Source organism: Natrix helvetica (assembly GCF_964273705.1).
Source record: "Natrix helvetica genome assembly, chromosome: 1".
NCBI lineage: Eukaryota > Metazoa > Chordata > Lepidosauria > Squamata > Natricidae > Natrix > Natrix helvetica.
Genome location: NC_138548.1, coordinates 248,200,608 through 248,224,084, shown reverse-complemented (window position 1 = coordinate 248,224,084; position 23,477 = coordinate 248,200,608). Strand labels below are relative to the sequence as shown.

At 39.3% G+C, this 23,477-nt stretch overlaps 1 protein-coding gene across 1 annotated transcript; it reads left to right on the top strand.

The window, feature by feature from the left end:
- Window positions 1-5,619: 5,619 nt before the first annotated feature.
- MRPL38 (mitochondrial ribosomal protein L38) lies at window positions 5,620-18,859 on the top strand. Its single transcript, XM_081934215.1, has 9 exons — window positions 5,620-5,776; window positions 8,845-9,024; window positions 9,556-9,690; window positions 9,778-9,986; window positions 11,614-11,686; window positions 12,965-13,010; window positions 15,404-15,562; window positions 16,650-16,786; window positions 18,457-18,859. Exons 1-9 carry the CDS (start codon window positions 5,710-5,712, stop codon window positions 18,591-18,593), a joined length of 1,143 nt encoding a protein of 380 aa, XP_081790341.1. The 5' UTR covers window positions 5,620-5,709; the 3' UTR covers window positions 18,594-18,859.
- Window positions 18,860-23,477: the final 4,618 nt, after the last annotated feature.

Here is a 23,477-nt window from a genome sequence, read left to right as displayed (position 1 = left end):
AATAAGAAGTTACATTTTGTAAAATAAATGTTTTTAAATGTTTCCTTACACTACTGTTGGCAGATCAACAGTTTTGTGTTTTGCTGAAACTCTTTGCCTATTAGCTGGCTTTGAAGAATGGTCCTTCAGAACAGTGATCTGCCTTTGATCATATTGCATATCCCCAAATGCATTTTCACATCACCTTTGCCTCTTGTAATATTTTAATTTATTTATTGCGCATACATCCTGCCACAATCCAGCAGCTCATATGAGGCACCGAGATTCATCCAAAATATTACAATTACCGCTGAAGCAGTTTATCCTAGTTTCAGTTCCCCTTCTATCCCAGAATCATGAGACTACAAGGATTTCCTTCATACGTGATCTAACAGGTAAAGCGCATTCAAGTGGAGAAGGCAATCCAGAGTGTAGAGATTTATGGAGTTTAACCATGAAGGAGGAATGCAAGAATGTTTATTTAAATATTTAGCCCTAGGAAGACAAGAAACTTGGAAAGAACTGGTGAATAACTCTGCTTTGATTCTCTTTACTATTAGACAAAGTAGTAGGAAACATAAGCTTTTGACGTTATACCCTACAACTGTGATGGCAAATGCGGGGCCATTTCTGAGGCATGCGAGGTACTGCCCTATCAAATCCAGCAAGCATATGCGCACTGGCCAGTTGATTTTCGACCTTGATTTTCAACTGTTTTTTCGCCCTCCGGAGGCTTTCCTGAAGCCTCCAAAAGTCAAAAAACCGCCCAACATGCAAACTGGAAGTTCGGGAATGGACTTTCAGTTTGCGCGTTGGACTGTTTTTCGCCCTCCGGAGGGAGAAAAATGACCCAACGGGTAACCCGGAAGTCCGTCCCCGAACTTCTGGTTTGCGTGTTGGACCATCCTAGAAAGCCCCCAGAGCCTGGGGAGGGCAAAAAACAGATCTACTAGGCTCACCAGAAGTCAGAAAACAGGCCGTTTCCAGCCTCTGGAGGGCCTTTGGGGGGGCGGGGGAAACCGTTTTCACCCTCCAAGAAAGCCATGTGCGGGGCAGAGTCCCTGCCGCATGCCCCCTACGAGCATGTGCAGGGGGCATGCGGCAGGGGGGCATTAAATTATGGGGGTGCACGCATGTGCTTTTGGAACCCAAGGTGAAAAAGGTTCACCATCACTGCCTTACAACAATAGAATTCTAATAGTCCTTGTGATATCTGTTTCCTCACTTGGCCTATCTTGAGGGGCTGACATCAATTTTCAAAGCTTCCCCACACGTCCAGAGAAACATCAAACTTGGTCTTGGATTGTAGTGTGGCATTCTCAGGGCACCCATTTATCTGAAGAACAACTTTCTGAAGCACTATTACAACCAATAAAAGAAAGTATTTGTAGCTTGACTTCCGGTTCCGGCGGCTGACGGCGACGGGCAAGTCGTTTGCTCGCTCCGGCTCCCCGGTGGGCTTCCCCACTCTTTGGGGGGCACAGGACGCCCCGGAGAGGCGTCCTGCCGGAGGAGCGGCTTCGCGGGGGATCCCTGCATCGGCGGCGGCTGGTGGGGGGGCCCCCGCTTTGCTCTAGGCATCGGGGAGCAGTATCGGAGGGCGCGTAGCGTCTTCGCAACAGGCTGACCGGAGAATGAAAAAACTGAAGGAAGCAGCGGCGGTGTGGTGAGGCGCTACCCCCCTTCATTCCCTTTCTTGATTTGAAGAACTTTTCAGCACTTTAAAACTTTTACTTTCGGATAACTTTGGAGGCGTGGCTGGAGGGAGGGGGATTCCCCCCCCCCTCGGACAAGCGGCTTGGAACAATTCTGCTCTCAGCCCCAGGGGAAGGAGGAGGGGGGGAGCCAACCAATGATGCCACACCCTTGCTATAGTGACTTTTCATTGAACCTAGCTCCATAATTTACTGATGATCTGAGGACTTTGGGAACTTTGAAAACTTTGTTATGCCTCTGAGCCCGAAGCTGGCAGGGCAAGATGGCACACTTCCGTTGCCTTCATGAACTGTGAAACCTGACTCCACCTTTAAAATTCAGGCTTCCGGTCTTTGTCTCCGTGCTACCCAGAAGAATCTCTTGTGGATTGTTATTCCTTGAACTCTGGGGGGGAAATTTTTACTCTATTGCCAGACTGACTAGAGAAATTCTCTCCTGCTTGGATCTTCTGCCTCCTGGACTCATCTGGCTGCTCTGCTTCTCCAGCTGTCCATTCTCTACACTGACTGAACTCTTTATTCTATAAACTATGTCTCCTAAAAGACCACCCCCTGGAAAACCTGGCTTTGCTACCTCTGCCCCGACATCAGCAACATCCAGTCCTGCTACACAATCAAAGATTACAGACCTGATGCAACCTAAAAGTACAGAGATGGATTTGCAACAAATGCTCCAGCAACTCATACAGGGCCAAGAGGAAATTAAGAAACAATTAAAGGAAATGAAAGAAGAAATTAAAGAGCACCAAGTCCAAATCTATAAGAACTCACAGAGACTGGACCTTGTGGAGGGTGGGGTGGCGGAGGTGAGGGGGGGGTAGAAGCGGTGCAGAAGGGAAACAAAGAACTTGATATCCAACAAATGAAAACAGAATTTGAGAGAATGTCCTTTTATCTTAGATTTCAAAATGTGATAGAAGCAGATGAGGAAAACATAAGGGACATCATGACAAACATTTTGGCTGAATATATACACAAAGAAAAACAACAGATGGAATGGGAGATAGATCTGGTTTATAGAGTGAACTCAGCCTATGCCAGAACACACAATGTACCCAGGGAAGTACATATTAAATTTCTTAGAAAAAGCACAAGAGATGAAATTCTGGGTGTACAAAGGGGGCAGGCACTGACATACCACGATAGGGAAATAACCATCTTGAAGCAGATCCCCAAAAAATTAGGGGAAAAAGGAAAAATTATTCGCAATTGGCGAATAAATTATACCAGAAGGGGGTGTGGTTTAGATGGTTGATGCCTGAAGGTATGTTGATATTCTGGGAGGAGACAAGAATTAGAATTAACACACCCATAGAGGCACAGGCCTTTATGGAAAAAAATAAAATACACCTAGAAAAAAACAGAAGATCCTACAACGGATATGCAGGACATGGGAGGGGGCGGAGCTCTGCCAGCGGGGGGAGAAGGGGCAATACCAAGAAAGCTCAGATCACAAAAATGAATAAGAAAATCTCATTGATATAAACTGACCGAAAGGAGTAATGGAATTAACATGTGGATTATATATTACAATGTATAAACTGATTGAAAGTACCAATAGAATTAACATGCTGATTGTATATGACTATGCATTTAACGTTTTATATTCAGATGTATACTATGATTTTGGAGGGGGGGGCGCCTACCACACTTTGCAACTGCCAAAATTTGTATACCTTTCCATTACCTTTTCCCTTATAAATGTTAAAAAAACCAATAAAACTTTTTTTAAAAAAAGTATTTGTAGCTCAAGGTTAAAATGAAGGGTCCTTGGTGCTCTCTGAGCTTGGTTGTTTTCTTACAAATGTTGCATTACCCATTTTGACCAGCACTGATGATGTTACCTAGTTTGGGTAATGAAACTTCTTCAAGAAAACAACCAAGCTCAGAGAGCACCAAACACGATTACATTAATAAACGAATATACAAATAACTCTGAACAATGCCATGGTTCAACTGGCATATTTGTGACATTGCTTATTTCAGTCAAAAGCAGTTTGGTCCAACTGATATTTCTTCACTCATGGCATTTGCTGAAGCTGAAAAGCCTAGATAGAATTGTTTATGGAAGATCAACAGAATTTCCTATAGATCACTCCAGGTAATCTTTGTTCCTGAAATAAAGAGCTGTGTCTCATTGAAGGCCTTGATACTTTGCTGGATAATTATCAGAACATCATGCAAAGATTGAGCGGCATCTCACAATCTGATCAGGATAGCAATAGCAAATGAAGAGATGCAAAAACTGAAGCAGGGCTGATTTCATGAATCTATGTTGTATTTTCAGTCTTCTTTCATTCTGATCAAATTGTAGGCTCAAGTCTACTGGGTTATTTTTTCAATACCTGCCTTCTTAAGGTAATTCAGCAGGTCTGAAATAAGAATAGTGGAAACTGATCCTTAATTGCCATATAGTTAAGGAGTCTATGTATATAACCAGGAGCTGTGGGGGAGACAAACAAGTGTTTTGGGCACTTGCTATAATATGCTCTACAGTTCCACAGATAGCACCTGATTCAAAGATCTGTATTTTAGGCATGCAAGCCTTAGCTAGGTGTCCTGGGGCTTTACAGCAGAAACACAAACCAAGGTTGTCTGTTTCTTTGATGCAGACAGGGATCTCTTTTCCCATTTGCATGGTTCTCCAATCTTGATGTCCAAGGAGGCCATAATAGAGTAGGGGTGAAAAGTGGTAAATTTTACCCCTTATTTCCCTCACATCTCAACTCCCACAATCACCCATTGATTGACACATATTAGAACAGTTCTTCCATGTCTTGTCTCAATAATTCATCACTTAGTTCATCAGCAAATACTTATTGAAACTGGTTAGAGTAAGATCATTCCATCCCATATTTCTGGCATAGAACTGTTGGGAGAAATGTCCTTCTGGGTTCGGCTCCAAGTGGGGAAAAAAGACACTGGAGACATGGAGGCTGCTTGGAAAGATGGTTTAATGGTGGACAGGACCACATGGCCTGAGTCCTGAACAGAAAAGGTGATCACATGCTTCAATGTTGGTGGAGAAGAAGAGAAGGGAAGAGAAGGGCTGAAGAAGGGCTTGCAGGGATTTTTATAATCTGTTCTGCCCCACCTATCTGTTTCCTGTTCCTGTGTAAGAAATGTATTCTGATTGGTTGCCAGACTCACATGGGCCCATGCAAGGGCAACCCTCTAGGCTGTTTTGAATCCAGGTTTGATTGAGTTTAGATGCCATGTGGTCAGTTGAGTAAAAGGCAATATTATCCTGCCTTCATTGCCATCCCCCCTGGAGCTGAAGGGGAGAACTCTTTATTATGTAAAGTGGACTAGCTTGGCCTTCTTAATGGCCCATTGATAAAGTGGGGATGGGCTGGAAGCTGTAGGAATTTACTCTGTGTTTAAAATGTGTTTCTCCCTTTTTCACATCCAGGAAAATATAATATTCTGCCTTATCAATATTTCCTAGGATATTTCATTTTTCTGGGAGAGGGCTGGGTGATAACTTCCTACAGAACCATGGCTATTTAACTATTTTGTTAAGTGCCACCAAGGGCATCCGCTTGACTTCTTCATTAGATAATATTTGTAAAATTTATACTGTAAAGTGATCCTTATCTCCCCAACAAAGTACCAAAGTTGTCATATGAAAATTCTAAAAGAATAAAACTAATTATTACAGGGAGCTTTCTGTGTGTGTTTATACATTTGTTCATTTTGATTTTGACTGACAATCCTCATTTTAATTAAGTACATTTTAACTAAGAATATTTTAATTAAGTACATTTACTGTACAATAGCCTCAGTGGAAAGTCAGCTAATTTTAAAAGAAACACGCTGCTTGTTATAGCATACGATTTTACGAATCGCAGATGAAGCGGACGCTTAGAAGAATTATTAAAAGAATTAAAATATTATTTTTTAAAAAAACCTTTGCAGGCACTCGGGGAACGACTTCGGCGTGACGTCACTCCTATGCGCCAACTGCGCGCTGTAGGACCCTTTCCAAGAGAGAAAACCTAAGAATCTGCAAAAAATGGCGGCGCCCGTTCTAAACGTCGCCCTGCGCGGATTTCGGAAGAGCAGAAGTTTTAGTAGTACTGGTGGGTGATGCTAGAATGGGAGAGAAAATTGGGGTATTTTCCCCCGGTGATCTTTCAGCGCTTCGTGAAACAGGCTTCCCCGCGTTCATTTTGCACTTTAGAAGTCCACCTCTGACCATTCCTCCTGTTAAATTTTTGTTCCATTATATTCCAGCGCATTCTCAGTCATCCAGCTCTCATGGTTGTCCCAAAAGATGCTTTTTTCAAGAGGCAACTGGACTGTCTTGTTTTTCTTTGAAGACGTTTCGCTTCTCATCCAAGAAGCTTCTTCAGCTCTTATATTCCAGTGCATCTGGAATGTTGATTTCACCCTTATGGGCTTTGTTGAAATACCCCAGGAATGGTGGTCTCTTCATTTAGAGTTGGATGGATTTAGATTTTTCGGCAAGCATAGTATGCATCTTAACTTGTAAGGTTCTGCTAGGTTTATGCTCTCTGAACTGCAGATACTCACACAATCATACAATAATAGACCACCGAGATTGAAAATGTTTTGGTAGCTGTGGTTTAAACCTTGCACCAGTGGTGCACATCTCTGCTGTTAATTTGTTGGGTTTTTTTAATGCTTCTGTGCAAGAAATTTGCTCTGAAAGGTGGATCTGTAAAGCATTTTTTTTAATGCAGTCATTTTAATAAAGGCTAGAGAGGTGTTGGATGCATGCGGGAGAAGGCATTTCTTCAAAATCACTTTTGAAATGAGGAAATTACTCTCAACTTGTATGAAGAGATTTCTTATGGATATATCGTTTTTTCATTCTGTAAAATGCTTATCAACAATGCCTGATCCCAGTTTGAAGGGAACAGTAGTTATGCCATTAATAACTCTGTATTTGTTTTGGATGCAGTATTTGGAAACTAACATAAAACAGATTATTAAAAGTGGCTAGTAGTATTGGTGCTTTTTTATGTGTATAAACATTGTATTGATTTTGATTGCAGCTAAAATATATTGTTTTAATGGTTAGAATTAGGCATTTTTTAATTAAAAAGTTTTTTATTAACACATTAATAATAATAATAATAATAATAATAATAATAATAATAATAATATATTTATTTATTTCTTAGCCGCACCCTCTCCCGAAGGACTCGGGGCGGCGTACAACGAAACATACGAAATAAATATGTAAACAAAACAAACATATAACAAAGACATACACTGAAACATACACAAGGAGGAGGTCGATTGATAAAACAATTAAAATACAGTATTTAAAACCCCTAGAAATTAAATATAATTAAAATACCCAGTTAAAAACCCGTCAGGAGCGACCAGGAGCGATTAAAACATTGGACATAGTGTAACCATCCTGGCAATGTCTTTGCCATACATACTAGAATATAAAGTTAAATATTATAACCACCATGCTTAGTTACAGTTGGTCAATTCAGTATTTATAAATATAAGGATATCGTATTTCCATGCATGTTGCTTTGTTCTTGTCTTATACATTTTCACTGTTAATGATTTCATACATAATTCTAATCTCAATTCTATAAATCTTAGTCCTTGCTTATTTTTGTTCCAACCATCGATAAAATTTAGCGATGGTATACCGATCTTATAATATTCTGATTCGTCTTTGTTCTTCGATTCCCACGTCAATTTATCTATTTCAACACAAATCAGAATTTTCCTAATTACTTCCTTTTCTTGTGGAATTTCCCTGTTTTTCCAGTTTTGGGCAAAGACCATTCTTGCTGCCGTAATAATAGGTATTATTAAGTAGATTACCCCCTTGTTATGTTTATCATTTATGATTCCCCAAAGAAATAGTTGCGGTTTGAATTCTATTTCCGCTTTGTTTATCTCTTATCAGCCACCTTTGAATTTTCCGCCAATATTCTTTTGTTTTTTGGCATATGGTAGTACATGCCTGATTCATAATCACATTTCCAACAATTTGGCGCTAAATTTCTTAACATTTTGGCTATTCTCGCAGGTGGGAGATGCCACCTATAAAATATTTTATATTATGTTTTCTTTATACGATATTGCCAATGTTATTTTCCCATTCCTTTCCCGTAGTTCTTTCCACTTTTCTAGATGTATACTGTACCAAAGTTTATCGCCCATGCTATCATTGCCTCCTTAATCTGCTCTTCTTCCATTTTATATTCCAATAAAAAAATTGCAAATCTTCTTTATCAATTTATCATTTGTCTCCAAAAGGTTCTTATCTATTGCTATCAACTCCCTATTAATGCCCCATTCTTTCATAACTTTCGAGTAATGTGGTTGGATTTGAAGATAGGACCACCATTCCAATTCTAACCCTTTAGTCTTTTAGCTCCTGCCTTGATCTTAATCTCCCTTCTTTGTCTATTATATCTTTATAGGTGAACTCTTTTCCCTGGTTAATAAGATTTGGGTGCACTAATACTTCTAATGTTGATAGCCAAATCGGAACCTTGCTGTAAATTTTCCTCTTGAATTTATTCCATATTTCTAATAACACCTGTCTTATAAAGTGTCTCTGAAAATATTGATGTGTTACCTGTTTCCTGTACCACAGGAATGTGTGCCATCCTAAATGTAAGTCATGGCCCTCTAATGTTAGCAGTCTATTATTATTTTTACCTAGAATTAGGTATTCTGAGATCACCCATTGTGTATCTATATTTCCAATAAACTAAATATAAAGATATCTAATCTTCATTTTAGAAGAAGAGTACAGTTACTAACTACTCTGTTTTTTAAAAATCATATTGGAAATAGTTTTTGTACTTTTGCAAATGGAGAGACAGAAAAAAATGATGGTATGTTTTGGTGCTATATTATGCTACTTATTTCAAACAGATAAATGTAGAAATGAAATGTTCGATTCTTTCACCTTTTTCCATACTGTGTTTAGGTCTAACAATTTAAACATGTAAATGAAATGTACATTTTAATATAATGATCTGCTTTTGCAATTTTTTCCTTCGTTTTGCTCCTGTGTCTGTTGTGGAATGGTTACATTTGAATAGGAGAAGCCCAAATGAAGAGCTAGCCTACTGTGTTTTTGATCCAATTGGATAATTTGTTACACAAATACAAATTATTTTGTTTTATGTTTTTGTTTTAGCTGTCCTCTGCAAAGTGGGTGTACCTCTGGGACCAATGCCTAATGAAGACATTGATGTTAGTAATTTGGAAGCACTGGAAAAATATCGTGTTTTCACTCGTTATTTTAAGGTAGCAGAAAAAGAAAGTAAAAAAACTCCTTGGTGGCGAACATATAAGAAATTCATCACTCCGGAGGAAGGTATTGACCATCAAAGGGCACAAAATCCCAACCCAAGTTTTTTTTCCCCTTCCCGTAGCTTTGATCAAAGAGTTTTATATTTTTCCCAAAGGCATCGTGCATTTTGTATACTTATACATTTTATTGACCATGATAGAATATATTTTTGAATAAAGATAAAATTGTAATGTACAATTCTGTTGAGAAAGTGAACAGGAAAGTATAAAAATAAAATGGAAGAGTTGGCTTCTTTAATTATATCTTGAAAGTGAAACAGAACAATTGTTTCTGTTCAAAAAGCAAGGCATCTTTATTAAAAAATGCACTTTGCTCTCCCTTTAACTTGTAATGAATTCTGCAACCTTAAAGAGTTCTGTAAATCAGAGATTCTAAGTCTACAACAGGCACTTTCTACATATTCTAAGAAAATAAATGGTTATTTTCACCTTTAACGCATGTTATTTAAACAAGTAGTTATGGGTTATCCATCAGTATATTGTATAGAAAGCTACAAGATTTATTTTGCATAATCTCTTTTCTTTTAAATCTTAGATAAAGAGGCAAAGATCGACATTGGCCTGCCCAGCCTTCCACTATCACGAAAAAACATATATAAAGAGAGAAAGGCTTTTAGGAAACAAAATTTATCTAATCCAGAACTGGAAAAGGCATCCTGGCTCACGACATGTATGTTAGTAACCACTCTCCCAACATTTATTTCTTTTGCATTCACAAGCATTCATCCATTTTATTTTGTTTTGTTTCTGCTTGCAGTGCAGATTCCACTAGATGATGTCAAAGCTGAATGGGAAAGAACCAGTGGCCCATATCACAAGCAACGATTAGCAGAACACTATGGACTGTACCGGGATTTGTTTGATAATGCTATGTTTGTTCCCAGGGTGCTTCTAAAAGTGGAATATAACCAGGATGAGAATTATGTTATGCCAGTTTATTATGGAAATGTGATTACTCCCACAGAGGTATTATACCAAGAGTAGGAGCTTTGAGATAAAGTACATCCTTTTTTGGTTTTGGTTTGTCTGCTGCTCATGTATTAGGTATAAGACACTAAAGTAAATTTCCTGTAACATTTTACAAAATTGTGCCTGGTGAATATGTCATTACTCTAAACACTTTAATAGTGATATGTTCTCTATGTACTAATATAGTGCTCTGCCAGTGGAATTCCCACCTTGCAGGGTTACAACTGTTAGCGTTAAGCTGCATGAAATCAGATTCACTATAAGTTAATTCTACAGTGTAACACCTAGTAAATAGCAATAATTATAATCCAAGATACCTGTAGTGCTCTCTTTGTCAGATTAACTACAGCTAATCCTTACTTACTGACCACTTGTTCAGCAGCTGTTCAAAGTTACAATAGTGCTGAGAAAGGGGACATGATTGATCCTAGAGAATGTGGCTGTCACAATTACATAATCGCAATTTGGGTATTTGGCAACCAGCATGGATTTACAGTGATCATTTTCCTGCAGCCATGTGATCACCTTTTGTGACTTTCCCTACCATCTGATCAACATTAACATTGCGCTTAACAATGTATGATTATTTGCTTAATGATCACAACAGGAACTGATATCAGTGATGTTTTATTTTATGACTGGGTCACTTAGCAATGCAATTGCCAGTCTCAATTGCATCAGTGAGGATTACCTGTGAAGTGAATATAACTTTAACTTCCACTTATTAATTGTACTATTTTTCTAGTACAATACCTAGAGCAGTTTTCAACTACATGAAGACAAATGCTAAGAATCAGCAATGAATTGTTTTTTGTGAAGAAAAAAATTATTAGTTGCACCAGTAAAGCAGAAACTACCACCATCTATTAAATGTCTGGGACCATAAGACCTTAACCTATCACATAATCATGATAAGAGGTGCTTCAATTACTGACCCTCAATCTTACTTGTAAATTCTGTGTGGTCTGGAATAATCTTACAGAATTAGATAGCTTTTTGCAATACTGTTGGTGTTTGGGTGAGATTTCTGTTATCAATAACAGCAGTATGAGCTTTTTTATTGTCCACAGAATCTCCCAAATTCATGCAATAAGGAAATTTGTATTTGGACCAATTATTTTCTCTTATTTGTAACCTAAAATGGAAGAAAAGGGGTGTGAAAACCATCAAGATTGTTATTGTACATATGCTGGTTGAAAATAATCCCCTCCCAAATTCCCCAAACATTTTGAACTATACTTTCTGTCCACTTGAGTGAGGGTGGGGGATCTCTACCTTTCCTTTTGCTATCCATGGCTCCCAAAATTTGTTCCTACCCCCAAACTTTTTCTCTACCGCATCTTCCTTTTTAACTCCCAACTCCCTTGAGAAAATTAGTTTTGATTCTCCATGCTGCAGTTATTAAGAAATGATATCAATGTCTGTTGACTGATGTAAAAGTTGTGACCAGCTAAGAGAGCAAGTTTAAGAACACAAATTATTGTTATTTCAACTAAGACCACTCAACTACATCAGCGACTCGGGATAGCTTACAATTAAAGTTGGAATTCTTTATTCAGGACCATGGTGGGGGCAGGCGTGAGGAATAGCTATTTAATATTCATTGTCATATTTTCCTGTTTAGGCTTTTAATCATCCTGAAGTTTCATTTGAAGCAGAGGAAGGAACACTTTGGACATTGTTGCTCACTAATCTAGGTAAGTGCCATTATGTTAGGAATACATTCTTATATGATAGGATTTCTTAACAGATTTTCCATTGCATATTTCGATGGCGCTAAAATCCAGTTGCTGCACCCGAAATAGACACTTTTAAGTGCAAAAGTCTATGGAGGGAAAAAACCCAGAAATCATATAATTAAGAAAAACTGCCTAGAAGATCGGGGTTCCTCAAAGTGGTTAATATTGACCCCCAGCGTCAGTGGGACCATTCAATGAGTTGATAAATGGCTGGAGATCAATAGGTTGATAAATAATTAAAGGTCAATGGGGGGGGTGTCAATCTTTTGGGGTTTCTGTGGCGTTCCATTCCAGTCTCTAGTCCTGAAGTTGAAGTAGGATTGAATGGTTAGTCACTGGCGAGAGTAACCTTGATTTGTCTCTCACAATGGTTCGTTGCATAGTCAGTTTAGACAGGATTTGGTATTTTTATCCACCTATTGAGACCTTCCCAAGGACCTGAGATAGGCAGAGGATGTTTGATGATGTTAAAGTTTGTTTGTCGTATTAAAATGCCTATTAAATTGTTTTCATATAATGTTTGGAATCGATAAACAATTTGAAATGCAGGAAGAGTTGATGAGATATAGAGTTTGGGGATCCCTGGCCTAGATATTTGTTCAATTTAATTTAGATAATTCTTGCTTTTGTAAGGTGGGGCTGGGCATTTGAAAGGAAGATTTTGCAAGTTCTAGATCCATCTAGACTGTTTAAAGCTTGTAGAAGTTGTGAGCAACATAAAAGAAGGCTGCATTTTCCCCCCCAAAGCTGATCAAATTGTACCATTATCCAAACTCACTTGTTGTTTTGTCTGTCCAGGCCCATTGTAGGCTTTTGCTGAAAAATTGCCTGCCAGATCTGGAAACCCGCATGAGTCATAGATTAAAATTAAAACACTCTTAGTAAATAGCTGTATTCATTTATTTAATTAATCTATATATCAGCCATCTCATTATCCTAGTGATTCTGGGAAGAAAACTGATGGATGACTAAGGATTAATATGTGGCACAGATGTATCAGAACTGGGAGGGGGGAGTTATTTTGTCAAATGTTTCTTTATATAATCTTGTGCAACCTTTGTCATTCAGTTTTTTTTAAAAGCCATTGTGAACCTTTTTTATACTAGCATGAAAAATGAACTCTTGTAGTAAAAAAGAAAAAAACTGAATATGCTACAGCCAAAATAGTATAATGAAGACATACTTTGTAAGATGAGTTGTATATTTACTGGGGTTTTGTATATCTTGTGTGTACAGATGGGCACCTGTCTGATGGCAATTCGGAGTATGTCCATTGGTTGGTGTGAGTATTAGAACTGTATAGAACACAGAATAATAGAGCTGAAAGGGACCTTGGAGGTCTTCTAGTCCAAACTCCTGCACTGTGGGCATCATTTTCATATTCAAAGGGAATATGGAACAGAATCTCATAATTTAGTTTCCAAATGTACTATCATGCTAATTTCCCCCGATCCACCCATTATTATAGAATCAGAATGTATCTATTAGATGGGATCTTAGTCTAGCCCAGTGTTTCTCAACCGTAGCAAGTTTATGTTTTGTGAACTTCAATTCCCAAAATTCTTCAGTCAGCATGGTGGCTGGGGAATTCTGGGAGTTGAAGTCCGCAAAACGTAAAGAAGCTAAGGTGAGAAACACTGGTCTAGCCTATTCCACTGTTCAGTGTACAATCTACCAGTATTATGGCAAGTCCAACAATGGCCTTCAAATCAGCAGACTCCATTGGCTTCTGTTGATGGAGCAGCATATACTGTTAGAAGTGTGCCCCTGATAATCAGCTGGAATCTACTCCTTTCTCATTTAAAATTATTCTTTCTTGCCCCAGAATATTTTTGACCACCTCTGCTCCGTGTTCTGTAAGGCAAGTAATTGAAGCCATTAGTTTTTAAATAAAGATCTATGATCTCAATGGTCCAAAGCTAAGAAAAGAATGGATATTGGTTCTTTGGCTGTTTCTACTTTTGATGAGCCAGTATATTTGCCAGATGTGATAAGAACTGGACCATTCTAACAAGCCAAGGAAGATTTCAGTTGTAGTTGACTCTGAATACTTCTTACTTGGAATGAAAATACACAGTTTTCGTTTGTTTGAATAACATGTCTATTCTCCTCTTTGAGCGCTAGAAAAATTATTGTATCCTACTTCGTTCCTCCTTCCCCTTTATGCATTTTTTTTTCAGTTTTTGATTAATAAAGACCCATAGTTTAGGGGTATGACATGTTCTTTGTATGTCAAAGGCCCAAAGTTGAATGTCAAAAAAGCATGGCAGTCAAGAGTTAGTTGTCAGGTGTACGTCTGATCTTCCAGATGGCATTACACACAAAATATTCAGCAAAGCCGGACGATATGCTCAGTGGTGAGTGATGCTAACGCCGTAGGTTAGCAGTATCTGGAAGGTGAGAGGTTCTCCCCATATTAGTCTTGATGATGCATACTTCTTACATGTACATTCTACCTTTCCTCTAAGGAGATTGTGATGGTATGCATGGAATAGTTTGTCATTTTACCTTTGCATAAAGAATACCCTCTATAGATGAATAAGGACTTGAATCTGGATCTCCCTTATCTCAGTCATGCTCCTTAATCATTATCCCACATTGGCTCTTTCATCTATTTAATATCTATCCAAAAATATTATATCTAATATAAGGCAATTTTAACCTGTTTATTACTCTGCCAAAGTAACACGAAGTTCAATAATGCTACAAGATTATATATGAGGGATTTATTTTCCCTCATAAGACAAAAAGGGGGGAAAATATATGGAACTAGAAAACTAAGAAGATGGTCTGTATTGCAAAAAGAAAAAAGGAAGAAAAATATTAGAAGGAAGAATTTGGAAGGGCCTTCCAAATTCTTAATCTCAACCTTCCCCGGGGAGGATGCCTTCTGAATGTGAGGTTTTCAAGTCTTAGAATTCTCTGTGTGGCCACAGCTGAGAATCTGAGGAATTTAAACTCCATACAGCTTAAAGTTGGCGGAAAGCTGTCTGACCTTCAATAAACTTTACAGCTTTGAATTGGCTAATCAGGAATTCTTGTGAAGTTGACAGAACCCTGAAGATTGCATTGATTTACAATACAATACAATACAATACAATAGTAGAGTTGGAAGGGACCTTGGAGGTCTTCTAGTCCAACCCCCTGCCTAGGCAGGAAACCCTATACCATTTCAGACAAATGACTATCCAACATCTTAAAGACCTCCAGTGTTGAGGCATTCACAACTTCTGGATGCAAGCTGTTCCACTGATTAATTGTTCTCACTGTCAGGAAATTTCTCCTCAGTTCTAAGTTGCTTCTCTCCTGAGACATGCCCTATAATGTAATACTGGTTAGAACAGAGATGAGATCCTTGGAATCCAACAGCACTCCACCTAGTAAACTTAAAAGACTCTGAGGGATCTAAGACTCTGAGGGATCTTTTAAGACCCTGAGCTCAGAGTTTCCCCAGCACTGTACACTATCCAGTTAAATTGCTAGCAGCTTTTGCCAAGCAGCAAAACAGTTTTGCAAGGGATCTTGCTAACCTTTATTATTATCCTCATTGGAATAGCTTCAACTTCCCCGAGATAAAGTGTAATTCTATCCTTTGGTGGCTGCAGAATGAATTCTTTGTTTGTTCAGGGGAATGATGTCAGGCCAATATGTTTGGATCCTGTTTTATATCAACAGGGGAAACATTCCGGGCAACCAAATAGAGGCAGGGCAAGAAATCTGCCATTACTTCCCTGCATTTCCAGCCAGAGGAACAGGATACCATCGCTATGTCTTCCTTCTATTCAAACAGCACCAGCCAATTGATTTTACTGAAGATGTGCGGCCAACGCCATGGTAACTCTTCACGCTTTCCATATAATGATGAAAGAAAATTTGTATTGCAATGTTACATCTTATCTCAGGAGGTGACATATGTAGGAAGGAAAACTGATCAGTTTAAGATTTTTTTAAAAATATTAAGAACCAAAGGTGTTTTTTCAAGAGGCAACTGGTCTTTCTGTTTTTTTCTTTGAAAACGTTTCACTTCTCATCCAAGAAGCTTCTTCAACTCTGACTGGATGATGTCAGAGCCATTCAGTCAGAGCTGAAGAAGCTTCTTGGATGAGAAACGAAATGCCTTCAAAGAAAAATCAGGACGTCCAATTGCCTCTTGAAAAAGCATCTTTGGGACAGCCATGACCTGGATGACTGAATCTCCAGAGACATTTAATATTAAGAGTTTAAAACAGTTCAGTTCAACAGAAAAACAAAAAACCAGACACAGCACAACTTGAAAACAAACACAACTAGCCAAATGGCTTTAAAAGTCGAAACCTCCTTATTGGACAGTAGTATGTACACACAACTCTTTAGGCTGCTTTTTTGGGTGGAAATCAGCATATGGGCCTGTAGTTATATTACGTAACGCTGGGGTCTCCCAGTGTGATGCCCACAGATAGAGTGGGGTACAGGTGTTGATGCCCACTAAGCTCTGTTTTTTTAAATGGCTGTACAACGAATGTACAATGGAAGGCAGAGGGAACAAAGTCAAGATAAAACTGCTTATAGGAAGAGGAGAATTGGATAACATTCTCTCATTCCAGGAACCTCATGTTTATACCTGTTTAAAATTTAAATCAGTTTTAAATTGTTTTTTTTTCTCACTTTCACTCTCCTTAAGTTATGATTTCTTTATTATTATTATTATTATTATTATTATTATTATTATTATTATTATTATTATTATTATTATTATTATTCATATTTATAGACCGCCCCCTCTCCCGAAAGGGATTTCTAGGGGGAAAACAGAGTGCTCAACACATAGCACTTCTATATTTTCAATTTAAGAGTTCAAAAATTGACGTTTGAACAGGGGGATAGTAATAGATGAAGAGATTACAAAACAAAAACCCATTGCATTGTATTTTCATCTCTTCAGTCACAGCCTCAAGATGAGAACCTTCAAAACATTTGACTTCTACAAGAAGCATCAGAGCGACATGACACCTGCAGGACTGGTGTTTTTCCAATGCGAGTGGGATATGTCTGTTACAAACATCTTTTATGAGCTTCTTAGTAAGTAATGGATCACATGTAAAATATCGTCAATTTTGCATTTTATTTAGGGTTGAAAGGAAATGTTGGGACAGACTAAAACTTTGTTATCCCCCCCAAAAACCCATATAATTGGGTGGGAGTGGAGTGGAAGCTGTAGTTTAAACCCAAAATTGATAGAAACTGAAAGCTTCCTCTTAAAAAAAAAATCCCTTGATCTGTCACTCTTTATAGAGCCTGTTTCGTGCAATTGGCACTGAAATAGTATGGCAGAGAACTTGCAAATGTACTCATAATTTAGCATACGGTAAATATGCATGGAATAGAAACTGCAAGTGGGAGCCATGTTTAGTAGGATGCTGGGGGCAGTCGCTGAGCATCTTATTCCTAAGACTTCTAGGAGCTCCAATGTAAAAATCTTTCCAGATGCAGCATGAGACTCATTCTATCAAGGCTCAAAAGTTAAGCAGGGCCGTGACTGGCTTATATTTGGATAGAAAACCACCAGGGAATTTCTGAGCCTGTAGACCAGATTAGAAAGTTGGAAGGAAACATCCCTGGAAAGGCAATGGTAAATCATGTTCTTACCCCTAGCAAGAAAACATCACGGACAAATCCTCTAAGTCTAAGCAATCACACTGTGGATTAAGTTCCCTTTATTCCCTTGTTAGTTGTATGGTAAATTTGAGGGATATCTATTACTGTTTCAGTGGCAGATCCTGTAAAATCATAAAGAAAGTCCCCCTGTATGTATTACAGGTTTTTAGTAGTAATGATTGATTTATTATGTGCCATCAGGTTGGCATCAACTTTTAGTAACCACACACATCAATATTCTCCCTGATGATCTGTCTTTCAAGTCCTCCAACAATGCAAGCATCACAACTGTAACTGAACAGTTTGTTTTATTGCTAGTTGTTTTCCTCTTCTTTTTCCTTCCTCCTTTCCCAGCATTAACACCTTCTGCAGAGTGTTAAGTCTTCACATAAGGTGTCTGAAATAGGATAATCTGAACCTGGTCATTCGTGGCTCAAGTGGGAACCCTGGATTAATTTTTTGATAACCCATTTGTTTGTTTTCTTGCCTGTCCACAGTGTACTTAGGAGTCTTCTCCAACACCAAAGTTGAAAAGTTTAATACTCTTCCAATTCCGTTTCAAAGTTCAAGCCGTAACTTTAGCTTGAAACTATTTTGCTTTTTGAAATACTAAGACTATTGAGTGTTGTACTACTCAATGGTCTTAGTAGTTTAAGCCATATACTCTTAGTTGGTGCAGCTTCCAGGCCCCAGTGGTTTTATTTAGAGCAGGAGTGTCAAACTGGATTTCTTTGTGGGCCGGATCAGCATTGTACTTCTCCATAGGCTGGCCAGGGAGGAGGGGGGAAACGGGATGGATGCCTCCTGCAGTACTCCACCAGCCAAAACGGGGCACGGGGGGGGGGGGGGCGTGAGGCACCCCCCACACTCCATTTTTGGCCTGGCCGGCCTCTATGCTGCAGGAAGCGTAGAGGCACTTTATTAGAAGAGAAGGAAGCATATGCTTTTTCAGGGCACAGTGAAAATACGGCAGATAAAAGATAGAAAACCAATGAGCCATTCATTGGTCAACCATTGAGATAAGAACCTTAAGATGAGAAGTTGTTAGGTTTGTAATTGCTGGGAAGTGCTAACATTCTCTCTTCCTTTTATAGACATGAAGGAACCAGTGTTTGACTTTGTTCAGCCACCCAAATATCATCCTCCCCAGAAGAAATATCCACACCGTCAGCCCCTGAGGTACCTAGACAGGTACAGGGACAGTGATGAACCAACCTATGGCATTTACTGAGCAGACAAACATACTTATTTCCATAGGAGATCTGAACAGAGTAATTTGTGTGTCTGGCTCCCACCACCCAACCCCAAAAAAAGAACCGAAGTCCATAAAATATCATTGAAAGTCATCCAGTTTACTACTCACTTGGAAGAAAATCCAGTTTCCATCTCTCTTGTGTATATGGTCTCAGATGTTTTGCTATTTTTTTCCCCAGTATTTGATCAAGAAAACTTGAAGAATAAAATATTTTTATTTGAATAAAATCAGACAATACATTACATGTTGCACAAAGTGATTGATTGCTACAGAAGCTGGACTATGCATCATCTTTCATATTAAAAGAGAAGGAAAAGCATGATTTCAAAACGTTTGAAAACAGTTTCCTGGAAAGAAGCACATGGAATCCTTTGCAGGCATAGGTTGCTGGGACTGAGTGGCATAGGGCGTGGGCTGTAGTTCCAATGTAGTTCCAATTTGCCTGCATTAAAGCCTCCAAATAAGATTGTTTGGGAATGTTTTCCTCTGAGCCAGTCTTGTCTGCTGATGACTAATGTAAACAAGTCGCTGCAGTTTCCTCGGGAAGAGTTTCAGAATTGGTTTACCATTGCCTTTTTCCTGGTGCTGAGAGTAGCTTAACTAACTTTGCGCCTAAGGCAGGACTAAAATTCACAGTCTCCAGGTTTCTAGCCCAGTGCCTTAACCACTATACTAGACTGTCCCTCGGGGCCCAACTATCATTACAATTAGTAATTCTTTAGGCAATCTTCCGGGGTGGGGAGTTATTGTTTTTGATTGTTTTTATGATGGGTTTTTATTTTTGTAACCACCTGGAGTCACTAAGAGTGAGTTGGGCAGCCGTATAATTATAAATAAATAAGTAAATAAATAAATAAACAGCATTCTCAAGTTCAAAACATTGAAATGCAATGGATATGTCCCATTAGCTATTAAGACTGACAAGTGAAAGATTTACCATAGAAGACATGATCACCAAACAAGCAATTTTATGTCCAATGAAATCAATTTGTATTCACATACGGGAAATCTAGGAATCCGAAAATGACGTCAGATGTTGAATTTTTTGAAACATGCGAAAACATTTGTTTATCATTTTTGTATCTGTTCCACTTTTACATGCTAAAATAGGTCTCATAGCCATAACTATTGTTACTGTTAGAATACTTCTTAGACCAAGGCTCAGATTTTTTTTTTGCCAAGCACCTGATTATGTAAGCACATTCTTTTGGAGCAATTAAGAATTAAGCCAATGAAGAATTCAACCATTCTTCAAAAATGAGCGTATCCAATCTAGCATTATGGATTTACAGTAAAGCCTTCTTCCCTTGGTTTTGTTTTAATTTAAAGCCATTGCCAATAACTGCAAACATTTGTCTGACTGTTTGTGCTGTTTGAAACTTATTTTAAATCATACCATCAGAATTTAATTAAGGATGAGATGTATTGCAGGAACAGCTTTACACAGCAATTTAAAGAAAATATATGGCAATATTTGGAGGAAGATATATTCCATTATTTACACTTAAGCTGAGTTTGTAAAATTTTACATTGAAATATTTATACTTTTTAAAAAGTCCTTACAGATTTTGTTAGTCTCCTAGCAGTTTACAAAATAAGATTATGTTAATCCTTTCTCTTTTTTATATGTTCTAGTGACCTTTTGTAGCTTAGGATTGATTGAACTATGAAGCCCAAAATTTAATTCATTTTCAAAAAATTAGCCAAGGTCTTTGAGAAAAGAATACTGAGGATTTTTTTTGCAGATTTTGCAAGATATTTTTTACACTTGCAAAAATTTCTGCCTCATAAATACTGTATCTGTTCTAGTAAGTTCAATGGCTAAGCAAGCATTGCCATTTTTTCTGCATCTAGAGAGGATTAGAACTATCTTGAATAGGGTTTGGATAGATCTGTGGTTTAATTATGAGAAAAATGAAAAACATCTCTTTTTATAGCTAATCTGTGTTTGACACACACTAAAGGATAAAGCAGCAGCCAGGTAAATATCATGAATTGCCATCATTTCTCAGTTGCGTTTGTGTCCACTTAAGTATCCTAGAATTGTAGAATCGGGGAGGTTTTAGTTTCTGATCTGGCCATTCTCATCTGAACACGATGATTTGGAAGCTATAGCCATCACTGCATTGAAGTCAGCTCAGTTTAAGGAAAGACTTAAACCAGATGTCTCCGTCAAACTCTTACTGTTCTCCTGTGCGCTGCTTGGGGAATCCAAGCATGGCTTAACTTTGTCCATTAGCCTAGAGACTGAGTTATGTAAATTGATGGCCACACCTCCTCTGACTGGACTAGTTCAGTTTTTTAACTCAGTCCAGCCTAAAGAGACGCAAAAACCTTTCTAGGTTATTAGACAAAATTAATCATCATTATTATTATTCAGCTTGGATTCCCTTTGGAACTCCGTTGTATGACTGCTTCTGAGTTTCTTCACTGCAGTATCGACCTTTCCTGCATAAGGGTTCATTCCTTTTCGCTTATGATTGCAAATTGGATAGTTGGCGTTCCTAAAGCCTTTGGGGCCAGCGAATCTTTTGTTGACGGTGTTACCTCCTACGGTGCTATTACTGAGAAGGTCGGTTTGCCGCCTTCGTTTGCCTTGCCACGGTTGGGGCTTCAGTTCACCACCCCACGCCGGCCACTCTATCTGCTACCTGCCATCGCCCTGGTCTCTTTCTTTTGCAACACACGGAGTCTGGACGCCCAGTCGCCAGATCGCTGGAGTCGCTGCCCTTACCTTGGCATCATGCGCCGCCGAGAGCTGCGGTTGTGGTCGCTAGCTGCTTGCAAGGCTGTTTTTTCTCCATGCTGTCGGTGGCCACTTTCTTGGCCAATTTGAATTTCCCTCCACTGAATCGCGGTGGCCATTTTGGAGTCAATTTCACACCGAAAATTAACGGTCTGGGCGCTAATAAGGCTAAGAATGGATCTAAGAATCCCACAACCCCCAGGCCACCTCCCATCTTATTGCCTGAGGGGCCTTCTACCTCTAGTTTAACTGGGATTCAGGGTTGGTCCCCAGACCTCTCTATCCCTCAAGGCTTAACCACTGAAGGGCCTGAATCAGGCCTTCAGGGATCATCTGATCCTTCTGAAACCAGCCCAGGCCCAGTTCCTTCCTGTTCAGGGGCCTCGGCTACCTTTACTCCCACTGCCTCTGGCATTAGACCGGAGGACGCTTCTGAATTTGACCTATCTCCTGGACTCAGGGACATGATTGCTGCTGCCATTTCTAGGGGAGTAGATGCAGAATTGCAGCCTAGGAGTCAATGATCCAGAAACTTGAATTCTGCTAGAGATTTATCCACCTCTCATGCTGATTCCCCCTTCTCCCTTGCCTTCCATCTACAGCGAGGGCTCTGTTCTGAGGGAGGAAGGGGAAATTTTGGAACCAGAGTTATCGAATGATGAAGGCCTGGTCCAGGATAAAGTTCCCTTCTCAGGCCTCTTCAGGCTGGCCTTATTTAAATCCTTACTTTATAAGGCCAAGGCCACCTCCAATTTGGGGGGAGCAACCACCTAAGCCAGCACCGAAGTGGGGCTTGATCCCATGGAATGCTTGTTCGCCAAGCAGGTGCAGGAGTAGGAGGCTATTCCATCGCCCAAATTGTTGTGTGTTGTCACGGGTGGGGTGGATGGGGGTTATTATTATTTTTTATTCTTTTTATTTCTTTTATACACTTTTTATATCCTTGAAAGACGCCTTGAGTTGCCATGTGCGAGTAGGCGGCAATACAAATTTTCTAAATAAATAAATAAATTGGATTAGGATGTTTAAGATCGGACAGGACTTGGACCAGCAAAACTCCTTTAGAAAAAATTGTCCCATAGTCCAATTATCACAACTGAAGAGTCTGACTGGGATCAAACCCTGAACAATGAGCCATCGTGAATCTTGTTTAATTTTAGTTTAAGCTATTATATGAGGCCAGCCATTCCGGTTTATGTGCCTGGGATTGTGTTTTAGCACAATGTGTGATCCCAGCCATTTACGGATGATTCAACAAACCATAGTTAGAAATCATGAATTAGCCTCTGTGGTACAAGGAGGAGTGACTTATGGACAGAGCCGTGGGGATTTGACTAATGTGTAACTGAAAGCAAATGTTGGACTCCAGAGACGTAGAAATGTTTCTAAAGTTTATTCTCCCCTTCAGCAGGAACAAAATTGGCAAACAATATCTGACCTCTTTGGAGATTTAGCCGGCCAGCCTAAGAACTCATAGAAACATTCAAAATGTAATGCCAAACTCCTGAGCTTTCTCTGTTTTCTCTCTAGTAGCACCTTCCTTGCTAAGCTTTGGTTCCCTTTTGCCCCTACTGACTGCAGCTTGAAGCACTGGCTCTTTCCTCTGGGAAGGCAAGCCATGTAAAAAGAGGAGTTTTTGTGTGCCAACCTGAAGAGGATAATCTATCAAATGCCTGCAAAACATGGGCATCTACATTTTCCAACTCCTCTACATGTTCTGCTTCATCAGAGTGGCCTTTATGCTCAATAGGCACTGAGTCTGCCAACCTTCAGTGCCTAAAGGTAAAGGCTTCCCTTGCACATATGTGCTAGTCGTTCCCGACTCTAGGGGGCGGTGCTCATCTCCATTTCAAAGCCGAAGAGCCAGCGCTGTCCAAAGACGTCTCTGTGGTCATGTGGCTGGCATGACTAAATGCCGAAGGGGCACAGAACACTGTTACCTTCCCACCAAAGTGGTTCCTATTTTTCTACTTGCATTTTTATGTGCTTTTGAACTGCTAAGTTGGCAGAAGTTGGGACAAGCGGCACTAAGGATTCAAATCACCAAACTGCCAACTTTTCTGATCGATAAGCTCAGCGTCTTAGACACTGAGTCACTCCGTCCCTCATTCTCA